This window comes from Gobio gobio (assembly GCF_949357685.1).
Source record: "Gobio gobio genome assembly, chromosome: 8".
Lineage (NCBI taxonomy): Eukaryota > Metazoa > Chordata > Actinopteri > Cypriniformes > Gobionidae > Gobio > Gobio gobio.
The window spans coordinates 37,869,701-37,889,881 of NC_137114.1; the positions used below are offsets into that span (position 1 = coordinate 37,869,701).

Consider the following 20,181-nt stretch of genomic DNA (forward strand, 5'->3'; position numbering starts at 1 on the left):
CAATTGTATTCGTCTGAAAGAAGAAAGTCACATACACCTAAAGCCACTGCACGATTTTATCAATCCTACAAGATCATAACAGATCACACTGAGACACGGATCTAATAATCCTGGCTATGACTTTAAACTGTACAATGATGACACCCATAGACTCCTATAGGCTATGATGCACGTTTCTGTAGAAGAATAAACATCATCAGTGTGTGCTAGAGGTAAACAAGCACGAGGAATCTCACTTTGGCAGTTGTAGTTTTTATGTGTGCTGAAAAAAGAGGACGTGGCGAAAGAGGAATGGAGAAGAGTATTTAATGGTATTTAATATCAGCAAACACACTGTGCGAAGATCAAGCTGAAACAAGACTTTGAGCCTCTCTCACTGTACGACATTAGTCATGATCACAGAAATCGTGTGTCCCGGGCTTAAGTTAGCTTGAGGGTGAGTAAGTCATGGGATAATTTTCATTTTTTTGAGTGGACTATCCCTTTAAATGCGCGCGCCGTAGGGGGCGGTGTGACGCGGATCGTGAACGCGCCCGGTGAGGAAACCCGGATCCTGGTCGCGCGCGCACGGAGCGTCAGCCACGTCACCAATCAGCGGAGAGTCCATCAGAGAGTTGCAGTAAATCAGCACTTCTTCTATTACATCTGATCATCATAACAGCCGGAGAAGCGCGTCTGGATATGAGGCGCGCGCGCTGAGCAGCAGACAGACAGACAGAGTGTGTGTGTGTGAGTGTGTGTTATTTCTGCAGGGCGAGCCTCTGATCCGCTGCATAACTCTCTAAACCCAGCGCTGATCACTGATCGACAAGATGAATATCTTCCGACTGTCCGGAGATCTGTGTCATCTGGTCGCCATCATTATTCTCTTCCTGAAGATATGGAGGTCCAAATCCTGCGCAGGTAATGTGCTCACCCGTTATTATAGTGTGTGTTATTGCGCTCATCACTGACCGGAGAACGCGACTGTGGAGAAAAACGCGTAAAAACGCGGCCGTGACGCGCAGCGCGCCCGGTGAATGGTGTTGCGCGGAGTGTGTGTTGTGTTTACGTGGCAGCTGAGCAGATCTTCAGGGGTTCTTCAGGTTCCTCAGCTCCTCATGAGCTCTGGCCTGATCTGAGGTCAGCTGTTGTGTGTTTCTGGCCTGATCTGAGGTCAGCTGTTGTGTGTTTCTGGCCTGATCTGAGGTCAGCTGTTGTGTGTTTCTGGCCTGATCTGAGGTCAGCTGTTGTGTGTTTCTGGCCTGATCTGAGGTCAGCTGTTGTGTGTTTCTGGCCTGATCTGAGGTCAGCTGTTGTGTGTTTCTGGTCTGATCTGAGGTCAGCTGTTGTGTGTTTCTGGTCTGATCTGAGGTCAGCTGTGTGTGTTTCAGGCCTGATCTGAGGTCAGCTGTTGTGTGTTTCTGGTCTGATCTGAGGTCAGCTGTGTGTGTTTCAGGCCTGATCTGAGGTCAGCTGTTGTGTGTTTCTGGCCTGATCTGAGGTCAGCTGTTGTGTGTTTCTGGCCTGATCTGAGGTCAGCTGTTGTGTGTTTCTGGTCTGATCTGAGGTCAGCTGTTGTGTGTTTCTGGTCTGATCTGAGGTCAGCTGTTGTGTGTTTCTGGCCTGATCTGAGGTCAGCTGTTGTGTGTTTCTGGTCTGATCTGAGGTCAGCTGTGTGTGTTTCAGGCCTGATCTGAGGTCAGCTGTTGTGTGTTTCTGGTCTGATCTGAGGTCAGCTGTGTGTGTTTCAGGCCTGATCTGAGGTCAGCTGTTGTGTGTTTCTGGCCTGATCTGAGGTCAGCTGTTGTGTGTTTCTGGCCTGATCTGAGGTCAGCTGTTGTGTGTTTCTGGTCTGATCTGAGGTCAGCTGTGTGTGTTTCAGGCCTGATCTGAGGTCAGCTGTTGTGTGTTTCAGGGATCTCCGGGAAGTCTCAGGTGCTGTTCGCGCTGGTCTTCACCACCCGATACCTGGACCTGTTCATAGCCTTCATCTCCATCTACAACACCGTCATGAAGGTACAGCGGAGGAGCCTGCCTCAGACATCAGGCTTTGTACATCACAATTATGATCATAACGTAAAAATGCTGAGATACAAAGTCATAATTAATTATGCGATAATGTAAAAAATAAAGACATATCAAAATTATTACATAAAATTATACATTTTGATATCATAATTATGGGAAATTATGAAATGCTAAGGCAATTATAATATGGTCACAATTATGTTTAAATTGAGGTACAAAGTAGAAATGATGAAACACTCATAATTATATAAAAGCATTCATTAATAGTGATGATTATGATATAAAAGTATAAATTATGAGACACTAAATCATAATTATGATATAAAAGTATAAATTATGAGACACTAAATCATAATTATGATATATAAAAATTATAAATTATGAGACACTAAATCATAATTATGATATATAAAAATTATAAATTATGAGACACTAAATCATAATTATGATATATAAAAATTATAAATTATGAGACACTAAATCATAATTATGATATATAAAAAGTATAAATTATGAGACATTAAATCATAATTATGATATATAAAAAGTATAAATTATGAGACACTAAGTCAAAATTGTTATAAAAGTATAAATTATGAGACACTAAATCAAAATTATGATATATAAAAAGTATAAATTATGAGACACTAAATCAAAATTATGATATATAAAAAGTATAAATTATGAGACACTAAATCATAATTATGATATATAAAAATTATAAATTATGAGACACTAAATCATAATTATGATATATAAAAAGTATAAATTATGATACACTAAATCATAATTATGATATATAAAAAGTATAAATTATGATACACTAAATCATAATTATGATATATAAAAATTATAAATTATGAGACACTAAATCATAATTATGATATATAAAAAGTATAAATTATGAGACACTAAATCAAAATTATGATATATAAAAAGTATAAATTATGATACACTAAATCATAATTATGATATATAAAAGTATAAATTATGACACTAAATCATAATTATGATATATAAAAGTATAAATTGAGACACTAAATCATAATTATGATATATAAAAGTATAAATTGAGACACTAAATCATAATTATGATATATAAAAAGTGTAAATTATAAGACACTAAATCATAATTATGATATAAAAGTATAAATTATGAGATTTTGTCATAATTATTATATAGAAAGTATAAATTATGAGATTCTTTCATAACTGATATACAAGTATAAATTATGAGACACTAAATAATAATTTTGATATAAAAAATCTGAATTATGAGATACTAAATAATTATGATATAAAGTCTAAATTATGATTTACTGTCAAAATTATGATATAAAAATATAAATTGAGATACTGTCATAATTATGATATAAAAATATAAATTGAGATACTGTCATAATTGATATAAAAAGTATAAATTATGAGATACTAAATCATAATTATGATATAGAAAGTCTTAAAATATAAAAAGCATATATACTAAGTCATAATTATGATATAAAAGGTGTTGATTATGAGAACCTGTCATAATTATGAGATAAAAAGTATCAATTATGAAACACTAGGTCATAATTGTCATAAAAAGCATTAACGCATACACATAATTATGACATACAGTTGAAATTATAAAATACTGTCATAATAATTATTATATAAAAAGTATCAATTAGGAGATACTAGGTCAGTTTTAGCTGACTATGTTTAGTCATAATTTTAAGTGTTTTATCTTAATATCTCATAATATCTACTTTTATCTCAATTACTTAGAATCAACATTTTTAACTTTGTATGTCATGATTTCATAATTTGAAATGATCATAGTATTTCAAGATTTTTACTTTTTGCCATAATTTTGATTTACAGAAGCATGATTTTTTGTTTTATATATATGACTGAGAGAGGCTTCCATAAAACACACACACACACACACACACACACACACACACACACACACACACACACACACACACACACACACACACACACACACACACACACACACACACACACACACACACACACACACACACACACACACACACAGCAGATGTTTACACTGAATTGTTATTATAGTTTATCCATCAATCATTGTTCATTTGAAATATTGCAAAACTCATGGTGGAGCTGTAGGACATCAGTGCAGGACAGAGCCATATCTAGTTTCCTGAGTCCCAGCGAAAGTCACTCGAATTCATCAAAAATATTTTATTTCATAAACATCATGATAAATATTTTGCTCCAATTCCCCAGAATGTGGCGATTTTTGTTCTCTTGAACACATGATATGGAAACACTTTAGTCACACATGTTTTATGTAATATTCAGATATGTAAACACCTATCCAGTGTAATCGTGTGTGTGTGTGTGTGTGTGTGTGTGTGTGTGTGTGTGTGTGTGTGTGTGTGTGTGTGTGTGTGTGTGTGTGTGTGTGTGTGTGTGTGTGTGTGTGTGTGTGTGTGTGTGTGTGTGTGTGTGTGTGTGTGTGTGTGTGTGTGTGTGTGTGTGTGTGTGTGTGTGTGTGTGTGTGTGTGTGTGTGTGTGTGTGTGTGTGTGTGTGTCAGGTGGTGTATCTGGTGCTGGCGTACGCCACGGTCAGCCTCATCTACTTCCGCTTCAGGAACTCGTATGACTCTGAGAGCGACTCGTTCCGGGTGGAGTTCCTGCTGGTGCCCGTGGCCGGCCTGTCCTTCCTGGAGAACTACGCCTTCACACCGCTGGAGGTCAGAGTTCAGCCACAATCAACTCATCTATCTATCTATCTATCTATCTATCTGTCTATCTGTCTATCTGTCTATCTATCTATCTATCTATCTATCTATCTATCTATCTATCTATCTATCTGTCTGTCTGTCTGTCTGTCTGTCTGTCTGTTTATCTATCTATCTATCTATCTATCTATCTATCTATCTATCTATCTATCTATCTATCTATCTATCTATCTATCTATCTATCTATCTATCTATCTATCTGTCTGTCTGTCTGTCTGTCTGTCTGTCTGTCTGTCTGTCTGTCTGTCTGTCTGTCTGTCTGTCTGTCTGTCTGTTTATCTATCTATCTATCTATCTATCTATCTATCTATCTATCTATCTATCTATCTATCTATCTATCTATCTATCTATCTATCTATCTATCTATCTATCTATCTATCTATCTATCTATCTATCTATCTATCTATCTATCTATCTATCTATCTATCTATCTATCTGTCTGTCTGTCTGTCTGTCTGTCTGTCTGTCTGTCTGTCTGTCTGTCTGTCTGTCTGTCTGTCTGTCTGTCTGTCTGTCTGTCTGTCTGTCTGTCTGTCTGTCTGTCTGTCTGTTTATCTATCTACGTGTATATATTTATATATATATACACAACCCCAAATCAGAAAAAGTTGGGACAGTATGGAAAGTGATTTCTAAATTTACTTTGACTTGTATTTCATTGCAGACAATATGAACACAAAATATTTCATGTTTTGTCTGGTCAACTTCATGTCATTTGTAAATATGCATCCTTTCCTGTCATTCAGACCTGCAACACATTTCAAAAAAAGTTGGGACAGGAGTAATTTAGGGCTAGTAATGAGGTAAAATGGTTAAATAATGATGTGATTTGAAACAGGTGATGTCAACAGGTGATTGTAATTATGATTTGGTACAAAAGCAGCATCCAAGAAAGGTCTAATCCTTTAGGAGCAAAGATGGCCTGAGGATCGCCAGTTTGCCAACAAATACGTGAGAAAATTATTGAAATGTTTAAAAACAATGTTCCTCAAAGAAAGATAGGAAGAGATTTGGATATTTCACATTCAACAGTGCATAACATAATTAAAAGATTCAAGGAATCTGGAGGAATTTCAGTGCGTAAAGGACAAGGGCGCAAGCCTAAGCTGAACAACCGTGATCTCCGATCCCTCAGGCGGCACTGCATCAAGAATCGTCATTCATCTAGAAGCGATATCACCACATGGGCTCAGGACTACTTTGGCAAACCTTTGTCAAGTACCACAATACGTAGTTACATCCACAAATGCCAGTTAAAACTGTACTGTGCCAAAAGGAAGCCCTATGTTAACAGTGTCCAGAAGCGCCGTCGACTTCTCTGGGCTCGGAGGCATCTGGGATGGACCATCACACAGTGGAAACGTGTACTGTGCTCAGATGAAGCAGTATTTCAGGTATTTTTTGGGAGGAATGGACGCCGTGTGATCCGGACCAAAGAAGAAAAGGATCATCCAGACTGTTACCAGCAACAAGTCCAGAAGCCAGGGTCTGTCATGGTATGGGGTTGTGTCAGTGCCCTTGGCAAAGGTAACTTGCACTTCTGTGAAGGCTCCATTAATGCTGAAAAGTACATTGAGATTTTGGAGCATAATATGCTGCCTTCAAGAAGACATCTTTTCCAGGGACGTCCATGCATATTTCAACAAGACAATGCAAAACCACATTCTGCACACATTACAAAGTCCTGGCTGCGGAGGAAGAGGGTTCGGGTACTTGACTGGCCTGCCTGCAGTCCCGACCTGTCTCCAATAGAGAATGTGTGGAAGACCCTGTACTGTTGCCCACCTTAAGACTTGTTTGCTAGCCTGACGTCGTCATACTCTATTCTAGTCAGAATATGAGTCTGATCTGCTCCGTTGGGCTGTGATTATGGGGCGTGTTTCAACCGAATCAGGAAAGACCTCAATTGGATAGACCTACAACCAATCAGAGCAACGGAGCGACGCACAACGTTAGTTGTCAAATGTCAACAGAACTCAACTGCACTGTGTTGCCATGTCCGCGGGTTGAAGCGATCCCAATTATGTGATATACAAACCCAGGAATGCGAATTTTAGCTGCCAGCCCTGCCAAAATAACACATTTTACCCCCCAAATGCCTTTTTTGCCGGAGAACCCCCCCTGGAAAGCTATTGGGCTTGTTTTTGGCTAGTTTTGAGGAACGTTAGCAATTGGGCGGGTTTTGTTGTAAAAACTTGGCAACCCTGTGCACGCACGCTGGAATAAGTAGCCTAACGTTAGAAGATAAATATGAGTGTAAACGATCTTTGCTGGTGTTGTAAAAAAAAGATACAGAGTTTATTTACCAACACGATCATCATTTCTGAGAGAAATAGTAAAGGTGAACGCATATACGAACAAGATCTCCGTTTAGGATTAGAACAAACTCAACTCAAGGCCTTTGATGACGTAGATGATTACGTTACTGTTGATCATCTGTCCATCATCGTCTAAAGCTCGCCCTGACAATTTCATTGGTCCGAACAGTTTCTGTTCGGGCATAATTACTTCTCTACCGATCAAGTCCAGACCGAACTGCCCGAGTAAAAATGTTGTGGGCGGGGCTAAGTTCGGCTGGCGTCCAGGCTACTTGTTTGCAGGAAGAATGGGACAAAATTACACCTGAAACACTTCATCACTTGGTGTCTTCAGTCCCTAAACGTCTTTTAAGTGTTGTGAAAAGGAATGGCAACATTACAAAGTGTTAAATGCTTTACTGTCCCAACTTTTTTTGAAATGTGTTGTAGGTCTGAATGACAGGAAAGGATGCATATTTACAAATTACATGAAGTTGACCAGACAAAACATTAAATATTTTGTGTTCATATTGTCTGCAATGAAATACAAGTCAAAGTAAATTTAGAAATCACTTCTTTTTTTTTTTATTTGCGTTTTCCATACTGTCCCAACTTTTTCTGATTTGGGGTTGTATCTATCTATCTATCTATCTATCTATCTATCTATCTATCTATCTATCTATCTATCTATCTATCTATCTATCTATCTATCTATCTATCTATCTATCTATCTATCTATCTATCTATCTATCTATCTGTCTGTCTCTATCTGTCTGTCTGTCTGTCTGTCTGTCTGTCTGTCTGTCTGTCGTTCTATCCATCGCTCTGTTTCTGACCGCGGTCATCATGTCTGTGTGTGTGTAGATCATGTGGACGTTCTCCATCTATCTGTCTGTCTGTCTCTGTCTCCTTCTGTCTGTCTGTCTGTCTGTCTGTCTCTCTCTCCTTCTGTCTGTCTGTTGTTCTCTCCATCATCCATCGCTCTGTCACTGACCGCGGTCATCATGTCTGTGTGTGTGTAGATCATGTGGACGTTCTCCATCTATCTATCTGTCTGTCTGTCTGTCTATTGTTCTATCCATCACTGACCGCGGTCATCATGTCTGTGTGTGTGTAGATCATGTGGACGTTTTCCATCTATCTATCTGTCTGTCTGTCTGTCTGTCTCTCTCTCTCTCCTTCTGTCTGTCTGTTGTTCTATCCATCACTGACCGCGGTCATCATGTCTGTGTGTGTGTAGATCATGTGGACGTTCTCCATCTATCTGTCTGTCTGTCTGTCTGTCGTTCTATCCATCACTGACCGCGGTCATCATATCTGTGTGTGTGTAGATCATGTGGACGTTCTCCATCTATCTGGAGTCGGTGGCCATCCTGCCGCAGCTGTTCATGATCACGAAGACGGGCGAGGCGGAGTCCATCACCACACACTACCTGTTCTTCCTGGGGCTGTACCGCGCGCTGTACCTCGGCAACTGGGTGTGGCGCTATCACGTGGAGGGATTCTTCGACCAGATCGCCGTGGTGTCCGGCGTGGTCCAGACCATCTTCTACTGCGACTTCTTCTATCTCTACTTCACCAGAGGTCAGCAGACATCACACGCCGTTAACTCTCGTTTGCTTCCTGAAGCCATCACTTACTCACTCTCACTCTCTCTCTCTCACTCTCACTCTCACTCTCACTCTCACTCTCTCTCTCTCTCTCTCTCTCTCTCTCTCTCTCTCTCTCTCTCTCTCTCTCTCTCTCTCTCTCTCTCTCTCTCTCTCTCTCTCTCTGCAGTGCTGAGAGGAAGTGGAAAGATGTCACTGCCAATGCCTGTGTGAGGCCCCGCCCCTTCGCTAGGCCACACCCACCCGTGACATCATCGCCGCACTTTACACTGTAGTTCTTGTGTTTGAGCTGCACGTGTGTCTGCGGTGTAATCGTGCCTTACAGTGACCAGATCTGCTGGACCAGTCTCGTGTTTGATGCCTTCATGCTTCTGTTCATAAATAAAGTGTGTGTGTGTGTGTGTGTCTGTGTGTGTAACACTCCACATTCTCGTTTATTCTAATAGCCTTGTTTACGTTTTTTTCTGTAGTTAATTTGGCAAATGATTTTGTTGTTTCTCACCGCCTATGCAATATTCTTGCATTCTTTTAAGGGACGTTTGATTGAGTGCCAGAGATCATGAATGTTTGTATGAACCACATTTCAACTTTTTTAGTGAGCTTATATGAAGATGGACAGTTTGTCTGTCCTCGTTTTTATAAAGTGTGTTTTATAAAGCATGTCAATAAAGAGTTTCTCTCTCTGTGTGCTTGTGTTCACGTGAGCGAATGAGCACACACACTCACACTCGGGTCACTGGTCTTTATTTTCCGTTCATGAAGACAATCAGACAGTCGTGATGTTTGAACAGATATAAAGAAGAAATGGACCCACTTTATATTAGGTGGCCTTAACTACTATGTACTAACATTTTAATTAATCATTTGATACAATGCACTTATTGTGTACATACATGTTTTTACATTGTACTTACATTTTGAAAAAATACCTGCATGTAATTACGTCTATAATTAATTTCTGTAGTTACATTTGTAATTACACAGTTGACACTTTCCTTACACCTAACCCTACCCTTAAACTTACCCTTACCACCACACCTGTCCCTAACCCTACCCTTACCACACCTGTCCCTAACCCTACCCTTAAACTTACCCACACCCCCACACCTGTCCCTAACCCTACCCTTAAACTTACCCACACCCCCACACCTGTCCCTAACCCTACCCTTAAACTTACCCACACCCCCACACCTGTCCCTAACCCTACCCTTAAACTTACCCACACCACCACACCTGCCCCTAACCCTACCCTTAAACTTACCCACACCCCCACACCTGTCCCTAACCCTACCCTTAAACTTACCCACACCCCCACACCTGTCCCTAACCCTACCCTTAAACTTACCCACACCCCCACACCTGCCCCTAACCCTACCCTTAAACTTACCCATACCACCACACCTGCCCCTAACCCTACCCTTAAACTTACCCACACCCCCACACCTGCCCCTAACCTTACCCTTAAACTTACCCATACCACCACACCTGCCCCTAACCCTACCCTTAAACATACCCATACCACGACACCTGTCCCTAACCCTACCCTTAAACTTACCCACACCCCCACACCTGCCCCTAACCTTACCCTTAAACTTACCCATACCACCACACCTGCCCCTAACCCTACCCTTAAACATACCCATACCACGACACCTGTCCCTAACCCTACCCTTAAACTTACCCACACCCCCACACCTGTCCCTAACCCTACCCTTAAACTTACCCATACCACCACACCTGCCCCTATCCCTACCCTTAAACTTACCCATACCACCACACCTGTCCCTAACCCTACTCTTAAACTCACCCACACCCCCACACCTGTCCCTAACCCTACCCTTAAACTTACCCACACCCCCACACCTGTCCCTAACCCTACCCTTAAACTTACCCATACCACCACACCTGCCCCTAACCCTACCCTTAAACTTACCCATACCACCACACCTGTCCCTAACCCTACTCTTAAACTCACCCACACCCCCACACCTGTCCCTAACTCTACCCTTAAACTTACCCATACCACCACACCTGTCCCTAACCCTACCCTTAAACTTACCCTTACCACCACACCTGTCCCTAACCCTACCCTTAAACTTACCCACACCCCCACACCTGTCCCTAACCCTACCCTTAAACTTACCCATACCACCATACCTGTCCCTAACTCTACCCTTAAACTTACCCACACCAACACACCTGCCCCTAACCCTACCCTTAAACATACCCATACCACGACACCTGTCCCTAACCCTACTCTTAAACTCACCCACACCCCCACACCTGTCCCTAACCCTACCCTTAAACTTACCCATACCAGCACACCTGTCCCTAACCCTACCCTTAAACTTACCCATACCAGCACACCTGTCCCTAACCCTACCCTTAAACTTACCCATACCAGCACACCTGTCCCTAACCCTACCCTTAAACTTACCCACACCACCACGGCGTCCCTAACCCTACCCTTAAACTTACCCATACCACCACACCTGTCCCTAACCCTACCCTTAAACTTACCCATACCACCACACCTGTCCCTAACCCTACCCTTAAACTTACCCACACCACCACACCTGTCCCTAACCCTACCCTTAAACTGACCCATACCACCACACCTGTCCCTAACCCTACCCTTAAACTTACCCACACCACCACACCTGTCACTAACTCTACCCTTAAACTTACCCATACCAGCACACCTGTCCCTAACCCTACCCTTAAACTTACCCATACCACCACACCTGTCCCTAACCCTACCCTTAAACTTACCCTTACCACCACACCTGTCCCTAACCCTACCCTTAAACTTACCCACACCACCACACCTGTCACTAACCCTACCCTTAAACTTACCCATACCACCACACCTGTCCCTAACCCTACCCTTAAACTCACCCACACCACCACACCTGTCCCTAACTTTACCCTTAAACTTACCCACACCACCACACCTGTCCCTAACCCTACCCTTAAACTTACCCACACCACCACACCTGTCCCTAACTTTACCCTTAAACTTACCCACACCACCACACCTGTCCCTAACTTTACCCTTAAACTTACCCATACCACCACACCTGTCCCTAACTCTACCCTTATCCCACCTCAATTTCAGCAAGTGTTTTGCAGTACAATTTGAACACAGTAAGTACATTATACTTTTTTGTTGTTGTAAGTACGTAGCACTTAAGGCCACCTAATATAAAGTGGGGCCGAAGAAACAAATATATAGTGTGTGTGTGTGTGTGTGTGTGTTAGTGCAGTAGAGTCTTCTTGTGTTTGTAGAGCACTTTAGTTCCCTCTCTCACAGCTCCGCCCATCACTTTAGCGGCGGTTGTGATTGACAGCGGCGTGGAGGCGATGGCCGCCGCCCTCTGCACGGCTTTGACCTTCATCCCTTTGCCCTTGCCTTTCTCCATCACGCCGGACGCTTCCACCGCGCCGCGCCCCACAGCGCTGAGCAGCTCGTACCAGAACAGAGGCTCCGCCCTCTTCTTCACCTCTTCATCCTCCTCCCCCCGCTCGTCTCCCAGAATCCCCTGCTGCATGTGGCGTAGGGCGCTCTCGGCCCGCATCAGCATGTCTCCGGTGTAATGTGCTCCTGCGTTACGCTGACCCAGCAGATCGGTCTTCTTCAGCAGCTCGGTGACCTGCGACCTCTCCTCGTGACCTTTAGTAAGGTCAGATTTTTTTATATAGCACTTTTCAATCATGATGTTATATCTTTATGCTGGCCTAATATTCATGACAATATAAACAGTTATATGTCCTAACTTTATATAGTGAGGTGTGAGATACCATCAGTATTCACAGCCTTTGCTCAACTCTTTGTTGAAGCTCCTTTGGCACCAATCACAGCAATTTTGGAGTTTGATGCTAAAGCTATGTTTGGGCGGTTTCTCCCATCCTTCTTTCAGGATCTCTCAAGCTCCATCAGGTTGGATGAGGAGCGTCAGCCATGTTCAGATCTCTCCAGAGATGTTCAATCGGGTCTGGGCTCTGGCTGGGCCACTCAAGGACATTCACAGAGTCGTCCCATAGCCACTCCTTTGTTATCTTGGCCCGTTGTCCTGTTGGAAGATGAACCTTCGGCCCAGTCTGAGGTCCAGAGCGCTCTGGAGCAGGTCTTCATCAAGGATTCATCTTTCCCTGGATCCTGACTAGTCTCCCAGTTCCTGCGGCTGAAACACACCCCCACATCATGATGCTGCCCCCACCATGCTTCACTGCAGGGATGGGATTGACCAGGAGATGAGCGGGGGCTGACTTCCTCCAGAATTTACTGTATAATGTGTAGGGTTGGGTACCGAACTCTGTACTTTTAAGGGCACCGACCGAATTACGTCGGTACTACCGAGTACCGATTCACATTAAATCAATCGGTACCAAATTCCGGTACCTGAGAACGCATCTGGTGATATAGACTAGTGTCTGTGAATATTAAACCGCAAAAAGACTATTTAAATACGAATCCTGCGTGTCTCTGTGCGAATGAATGCCGTAGAAGTGCGGTTTACCACACACACACACTCACCATCGCGCTCACTATCACTATGACGGTTGCATGTTTCCATCTCTGATGTCTCATATGAGGACATGAACGTCATCTCCAGAGCCACTGAGAGTCACTTCATGAGCATTTCACCGTTTCATTTGAGAAAAACTACTGTCATATCATAAACACACAGAAACTCAAAGGTCTTCACGGCAACCCGTCAAAAAAAAGTCGGTTTATCTTGACAAATAAATTACTGTTGTACAGTAGAATTTAGATACTTCTCAATGTAATAAGAATACTAACACTAATGTAATAATGATAATCAAAACTTTATTTTTTAAGTAATATATTAAAATGTTTCTTTTTTAATATTTTAATTTTAACCGTATAAAGCTTAGTTGTGCAGCACTTTGTTTGACAATTTTTTTTTAACTTAAATTAAAAGATAAATTAAAGTAATGTCTTATGTCTTCATTTGATTACCAGAAAATACTCAACACATCATTTGTGGGAAATATTTTCATAGAAATGAAATAAAAAATAAAAAAAATAAAATGGTTGTTTTTATGAATCAAATTAAGTACCTAGCCTACTATTTACTAGTAAATATAACAGTATAAAAACATCACAGACGATGGCAGACAGAGAGCAGGGCAGCTCTGGCATTATGTCAATAACAATTATATAAATGACTTTTCTTTACAGTTATTGATGTAAACATCCCTAAAGTACCGAAAAAAGGTACCGTTGGGTACTGGTACCGATACCAGTTAAATTGTGAGCGGTACCCAACCCTAATAACACGGAATTTCACGGAATGTGTCAGATGCGTGGTTTCACTCACAAACAAACAAACACACACACACACACACACACACACACACACACACGTGCGCTTACTATATGAGGACATGAACTTCATCTCCATGGCCGCTCTCATGAGCATTTTACCCTTTCATTTGAGAAAAAAACTATCATATCTCAAACACACAGAAACTCAAAGGTCTTCATGGCAACCCGTCAAAATAAAAGTTTGGTTTAACTTGACAGAAATATATTACTGTTGTACAGTATAATTTAGACACGTCTCAATTTAATAATAATACTAACACTAATAATAATAAAATATTAATCAAAACTTAATTTTTTAAGGAATAATAAAAAAAATATTTCATGTTTTAATTTTAACAGCGACATTGTGCAGCACGTTGCTTGACAACAAAGTTTTAATTTCATATGATTACATGTTAAATTAAAATTATGTTTTATGTCTTCAGTCTTCATTTGATTACCAGAAAATACACAACAAATATCTATATTCAAATATTTTTGGTGAATTTTATGAATTAGACATGATTTTTGATTATTAACATTTAATTAAACAATAAAAAAATGGAATTCAGAAAACAGAAATTGATTTAAAAATTTATAAATGGAATTGGATGGGGGAAAAAAAATTCATAGGGCCCTAAACATGTCATTTTTTGTTAAACTTTTAATAAATTGTTGTTAAACTGTTTAAGTTTCAATTAATTTGACATGCTTTTTGATTACTAAAAATTTGATTTAACCATTAAAATGGAGTCAAAAAAATTAAAACGGAAAAAATTGAATTTGGGAAAAAAACCATTTGGCAAACTCCAGACGGGCTGTCATGTGCCTTTTACTGAGGAGTGTCTTCCGTCTGGCCACTCCTCCACACAGGCCTGATAGGTGGAGAGCTGCAGAGATGGCTGTTCTTCTGGAAGGTTCTCCTCTCTCCACAGAGAAACGCTGGAGCTCTGTCAGAGTGACCATCGGGTTCTTGGTCACCTCCCTAAGGCCCTTCTCCCCGAGCACTCAGCTCTGGGAAGAGTCCTGGTGGTTCCAAACTTCTTCATGTACGGATGATGGAGGCCACTGAGCTCACTGGGACCTTCAGCTGCAGAAATGTTGCTATGCCCTTCCCCAGATCTGAGCCTCCATACAATCCTGTCTCTGAGTCTACAGACAATTCCTTGGGCATCATGGCTTGGTTTATGCTCATGCTCTGTTAACTGTGGGACCTTATATAGACAGGTGTGTGCCTTTCCAAATCATGTCCAATCAGCTGAAGTTACCACAGGTGGACTCCAGTCAAGCTGTAGAAACCATAGATATCCATAATAAAGGCTAGATGTCTCGTCCGCGCTGCTGGCCAATAGAGGTCGACGTCCGCACCTGGCGGCCATCTTGTCACAGTCAGCTCGCTCACTCGTAACATTGTGTTTTAATGGTGCGTGTACTTTTTAAATAACCACAACATGCTAAATTTTCTACCGATTTTCAAACTGTTTGGTTTGTTATAAACGTAAGAGATGTAGTTAAGACACCGCATACTGCATTTATTCAAGCATCCGGAATTATAGCCACGTTAATAACGTTTGTAAGAAACCAAACCATTTGTAAATCCATCAAGATTTCAGCGAGATAAGAGTATTTGTGTTCAGATCAGGAGCCACAGAACCCTGCCTGTGACAAGATGGCCGCCGCTGAGAGACTCCGCCGTAGGATATCTATGGTAGAAACATCTCAAGGATGATCAGTGGAAACAGGACCACCTGAGCTCAATGAGTGTCATGGCAAAGGCTGTGAAAACTGATGGACATGTGATTTTATTTCCAACTTTGTATAAAGATCTGTACGATAATAGAGTTATATTAAGGAACTATATAAACAATCAAGCAGTTGAGATTTGCATAGTATATCGCTTTACGTGAGTAATACTGTGAATAAAGTTGGATATATTTATGGTAATAGTACAATTAGTTGTTAGCGATAAATTAATTATGTAAATGTATGCGGTGGAATACCTTTAGTGTTATCAAACACGTGGAAGCCGCCCGCACACTCGCACACAAACTCCCATAATTCAGTGCTCTCCTTCAGGAAGTCCTCGGCAGGTTTTGTCCCGAGCGCGTCGCCCCACGTGATCAGAACAATGGTGAACCGGAGCGCCTGGGGTCCGAAAGCGGCACGGATCCAGTCGAGAGCGGCGCTGCCCTCGCGCGTCATCCGTCCGGCCCGCAGCAGCAGCAGGAACACCTGCGGCCCGGGCTCCGCCAGATCCACACACCTGCTCAGCTCCACTCGGACCTCATCAGGGCTCATGCAGGTGTGGAAGAACCCCGGGGTGTCAATCACCCGCAGGCTCCGCCCATCCACCACGCCCCCTGCACGCTGGCAGCGGCTGGTGATGGACACGGCGGAGATGTCCGTCCAGAACGCGGATCGGCCCAGGATGGTGTTTCCCGCCGAGCTCCTGCCTGATCCCGTCTGACCCAGCAGAACCATTCGCACCTCAGAGGAACCGTCTAAGAGCAACAGACGCGACAACACCGTTATATGAGATCATGAGCAAGGTTTTTCAGACTGGGGTCCGGGGAAAAGTTTGGAGAAAAACAGTGTAAAGACTAGCCTAGAAATCTAGATGCACCCTAGCGGCAGAACATTTATTTTGCTGCGAGTGTAGTCTAGCAACTCTCGGTAGACCTCAGGGCTGGAAAAACCAAACTCTGGTCTGGCCAATCACAGCGTGTGTAGAGTCGGTGGGCGGGCTTAACATAATGACTGCACGTCACGGCAGAGTTGCGGAGGTTCTGCGTGCTACTCGTAAACAAATCTGACGAACAGCGGTCTTTTGAATCGGTTTTTGCCGCGACTCTGGAAGACTTGGAGTTAAGCTTTTCTTTGAGAAAAGAACAAAAAACGGCACTGAAGTCATTCTTAAGAAAAGAAGATGTGTTCAAAGTTTTGCCTACCGGATACGGCGAACGTCTATCAACTAACGTTAGCTCGGCTTCTTCTTCGCTCTGGTTGGTTGTGGCGCTCATGGCGCTATCCAATTGCGTGCAGAGGGAATTTGAAAGACAACCGTTTATCCCGCCCCTCGGATTGAGCCCTGTCAATGGTGAGTTTCCAGACCCAACATCTTGATGTGGGTGTGGCTTGTCAGGCTATGTAAATATTTAAAGGGGTGGTTCCGTGGTTTTTTTCTAGGCTTGGTTGTGTTTATGGGGCGCAGTATAACATGTCTTAATACTTCTTTTTTTTTTAAACGCCGTATTTTTCTTATATGTTACCTTTATTCCACACCGCTGTCTCCATTGTCCTTTGAACGGCTCGTTTGCTTCCTGCTTCTGTGAAGCCAAACCCTCCGAAAAACGCAATGGTCTTAGATTGTTTAGATGGCCAAATGTAGTTTGTAGTTCTGCAACAGCTCTCTCTCTTTCGTAATGACTGCGACGTGGCCTCGTCCACTTTGTTGCGTGTTCGCGGGGGCAGTGTTAATGTTAATAGCAGGTGTTTATGATGTCACCAACTCGGGAAGAAGCTTGTTGTAGTCCAAACCGGCCGTTTTTGTAGGCAATAAACTGCCATAACTTTAAAAGACAATATCTCCGTTTGCATTGAACTTTCAGCGCTATAACTTTGCAGATACTGTTTATGCTCAAGCAGCAACATTACACACTAACTAAAGTTAAACAAGTGAAATCGCATGCAACCACCCCTTTAACATAAATAAATGTAATTCAAATACAAACGCAGAGCTTTTTGGAGGTCCTGTGGCGTGATTTCACCTCATTCGCGTGTCCAGTCCGCGCAAAAGAGGCAAATTGAGTGTCTTGCGCGGTTACGCGCAAGTGATTTTATTTGGTGCTTTTTGTACATTCACGCGTTTGAAGCGAATTCGCGTCTGACGCCCAAGTTGATAAATCTAAACTTTGGCGTCTGTTCGCACCACGTTAACCAATCAGGAGCCTGCTTGGATAGAGCGCCTGTAGTTGGTTTTCAGGAGGGTGATCCTCGCTCCGGCGTGGGACAACAGGTCATCAAACTGGACGCGGGACAGGCGGAAGTACCGCTGAAAACGGCCGTCATCCAGTGGTGAAACTCGCCAAGCTGGGTACCGGAGGGTCTGGTGGACCGGAGTACGGTGACGCTGACCCCTACGCCACTGTTCTGCTCTCCAGAGCAAATCCAGAGCGCTCACTCTCTCGATGAATGCTCCATCAACATCAGACATCTTGCAAACGGACAACCGCCTAGCACTTGCCCCTCCCACAAGAAGCGAATTTAGCCTCGACCGTGCGTCTATTTCACTATTTCGCGAGTGGATTAAAAATTTTCAAGCGTCCAACTAGACGTGATAGACGCGAATTTGACGCTCAATTCGTGTTAGGTGTGAACGCAGAATTACTCTGTTGAGCTGGAGAATGATGATCAGTTTTATGTCCATCAATGATCCAAACAGTTTCTAATAAACACATCAGATATAAAACATCTGGAAGACGTATTTTTTAGAGTGTTTGCTCATCTGCAATACGTCTAATGGACGTTTCCTGTCCGATGTCAAATAGACGTTTAAACATTGTCTTTAAGATGTTTATGATTTACAATGTATGAAAAACTGACATCTTAAAGACGTCTATCAGATGTTTGTAAACAGCAGATGCTTTCCAGATTAAGTGATCTTTAACAGACATCTTGCAGACGTACGTGTGCTATCTGGGAAACTACACAAGTCAACAAAATAATATTGTTCTAGTGGTTTTTGGATATTTTAACCCAAAAATCTTACATATTGTGCCTTTAAAATAAATAGAACATGATTTAAATAAATACACGTGATTAATACAAATTTAAAGAAATTATAAATTAAGTAAATAAATAAAATTATTTTTTTTCAAGGATTTCAAATGACATTTCTGTCAAGGACTTTCACATACGAATGTAAATGAAAGCTAGATATTTTACAGTTTATAGTTCTCAATTAGACAAATACGATCATTATTAATAGGACGACATAATGAACGACATTAAAATGACTTTCATCCAAATGAGTCCGTGTCCCTTTAACTGTCCCGCAGAAAGCTTCACGCGACCTGTGATCAGATAAACTCGCGCTCTTTCTGGATCATTTTATTCAAGGTTTATTCTCACTCACCAGCAGCTGAAGAGTCTCCCGTTTCCGCCATATTTCCCACAGACGACGGAGACTTAAAGAGACAAACACTCTCACAAGTACCTCAGAAATATATATAATATAAATGAATACATCAGACATCACAACAACGCCTCGAACCGTCTAAAGCGCGGGTCACTCACGTGATCACGTGACGAATGAATATGAAAATTATTAAATAAATACACACAATCTCATCACATATGAGCGCTTTATGTATATATATATATATATATATATATATATATATATATATATATATATATATATATATATATATATATATATATATATATATATATATATATATATATATATATATATATTTATTTATTATATGTGTGAATATACAGTAGTCTGTATACTTTATTAAGTTTGTACTGTGCATTTAACTTGTTCAGGTATTTATTATTACAACACTCGTGTTTTTTCTTCTTCAAGATCTGTTTACAGAGAAGGAGCTTAAAATGTATTATATATTAATTATTAATTTACCAAAACAGACAGATTTATACCTTTACAAGTGAAATATACAATATAGAAATACTGATTCTGTTACAGACGAGTTGGTTGTTATTTCATAATAACATATCACTTCTGTTTGAGAGGTCTGTGGTTGTTCATCCGCTTCCGTTCATACGCTTGCCCATTTTTCCTGCTTCTAACACATCAACTCTGAGGACAAAATGTTCACTTGCTGCCTAATATATCCCACCCACTAACAGATCCTTCTGTTTGAGATGAGATGACTGTGATTGTTCATCGCGTCCCTCAGTGAGTCTGGTGACCTTTGACCCACTCCACCAGACTCCTGACGGGGCGCTCCGTGCGGTTGGACGGCGGAGCGGTGATGTCATCAGGACTCTCTGACAGGGCCGGTTCGGGATTGGTCAAGTCCAGATCCTGCAGGTCTGAGAGACTCCCTCCCAGCAGGTCCAGCCTCTCAAACAGGTCCATCATGTCTGACGGCAGGTCACGACCTTCGGCCGCAGGGGTCACTGAGACCTCG

The 20,181-nt window shown here is 41.8% G+C and overlaps 3 protein-coding genes across 3 annotated transcripts in view; 1 reads left to right on the plus strand and 2 right to left on the minus strand.

Moving 5' to 3' along the window:
• Nucleotides 1-211: 211 nt before the first annotated feature.
• Nucleotides 212-9,414, plus strand: LOC307130441 (ER lumen protein-retaining receptor 3). The gene is made up of 5 exons (XM_079823406.1): nucleotides 212-903; nucleotides 1,898-1,998; nucleotides 4,575-4,733; nucleotides 8,410-8,662; nucleotides 8,858-9,414. The coding sequence occupies exons 1-5, from the start codon at nucleotides 813-815 to the stop codon at nucleotides 8,899-8,901; spliced, it is 648 nt and encodes a 215-aa protein (XP_079679532.1). The 5' UTR covers nucleotides 212-812; the 3' UTR covers nucleotides 8,902-9,414.
• A 2,371-nt stretch (nucleotides 9,415-11,785) lies between these two features.
• On the minus strand, nucleotides 11,786-19,185 carry LOC307130375 (GTPase IMAP family member 9-like; the record flags this gene model as incomplete). Its single annotated transcript, XM_079823338.1, has 3 exons — nucleotides 11,786-12,361; nucleotides 16,021-16,521; nucleotides 19,155-19,185. The coding sequence occupies 3 exons, from the start codon at nucleotides 19,183-19,185 to the stop codon at nucleotides 11,946-11,948; spliced, it is 948 nt and encodes a 315-aa protein (XP_079679464.1). The 3' UTR covers nucleotides 11,786-11,945.
• Nucleotides 19,186-19,562: 377 nt separating this feature from the next.
• Nucleotides 19,563-20,181, minus strand: part of LOC307130099 (ankyrin repeat and fibronectin type-III domain-containing protein 1-like) — a 30,313-nt gene continuing 29,694 nt past the window's right edge. The window contains exon 13 of the mRNA XM_079822978.1: nucleotides 19,563-20,181. This exon is cut by the window's right edge and continues 76 nt beyond it. Within this exon, the coding sequence (XP_079679104.1) occupies nucleotides 19,944-20,181 (238 nt within the window). The 3' untranslated portion in view covers nucleotides 19,563-19,943.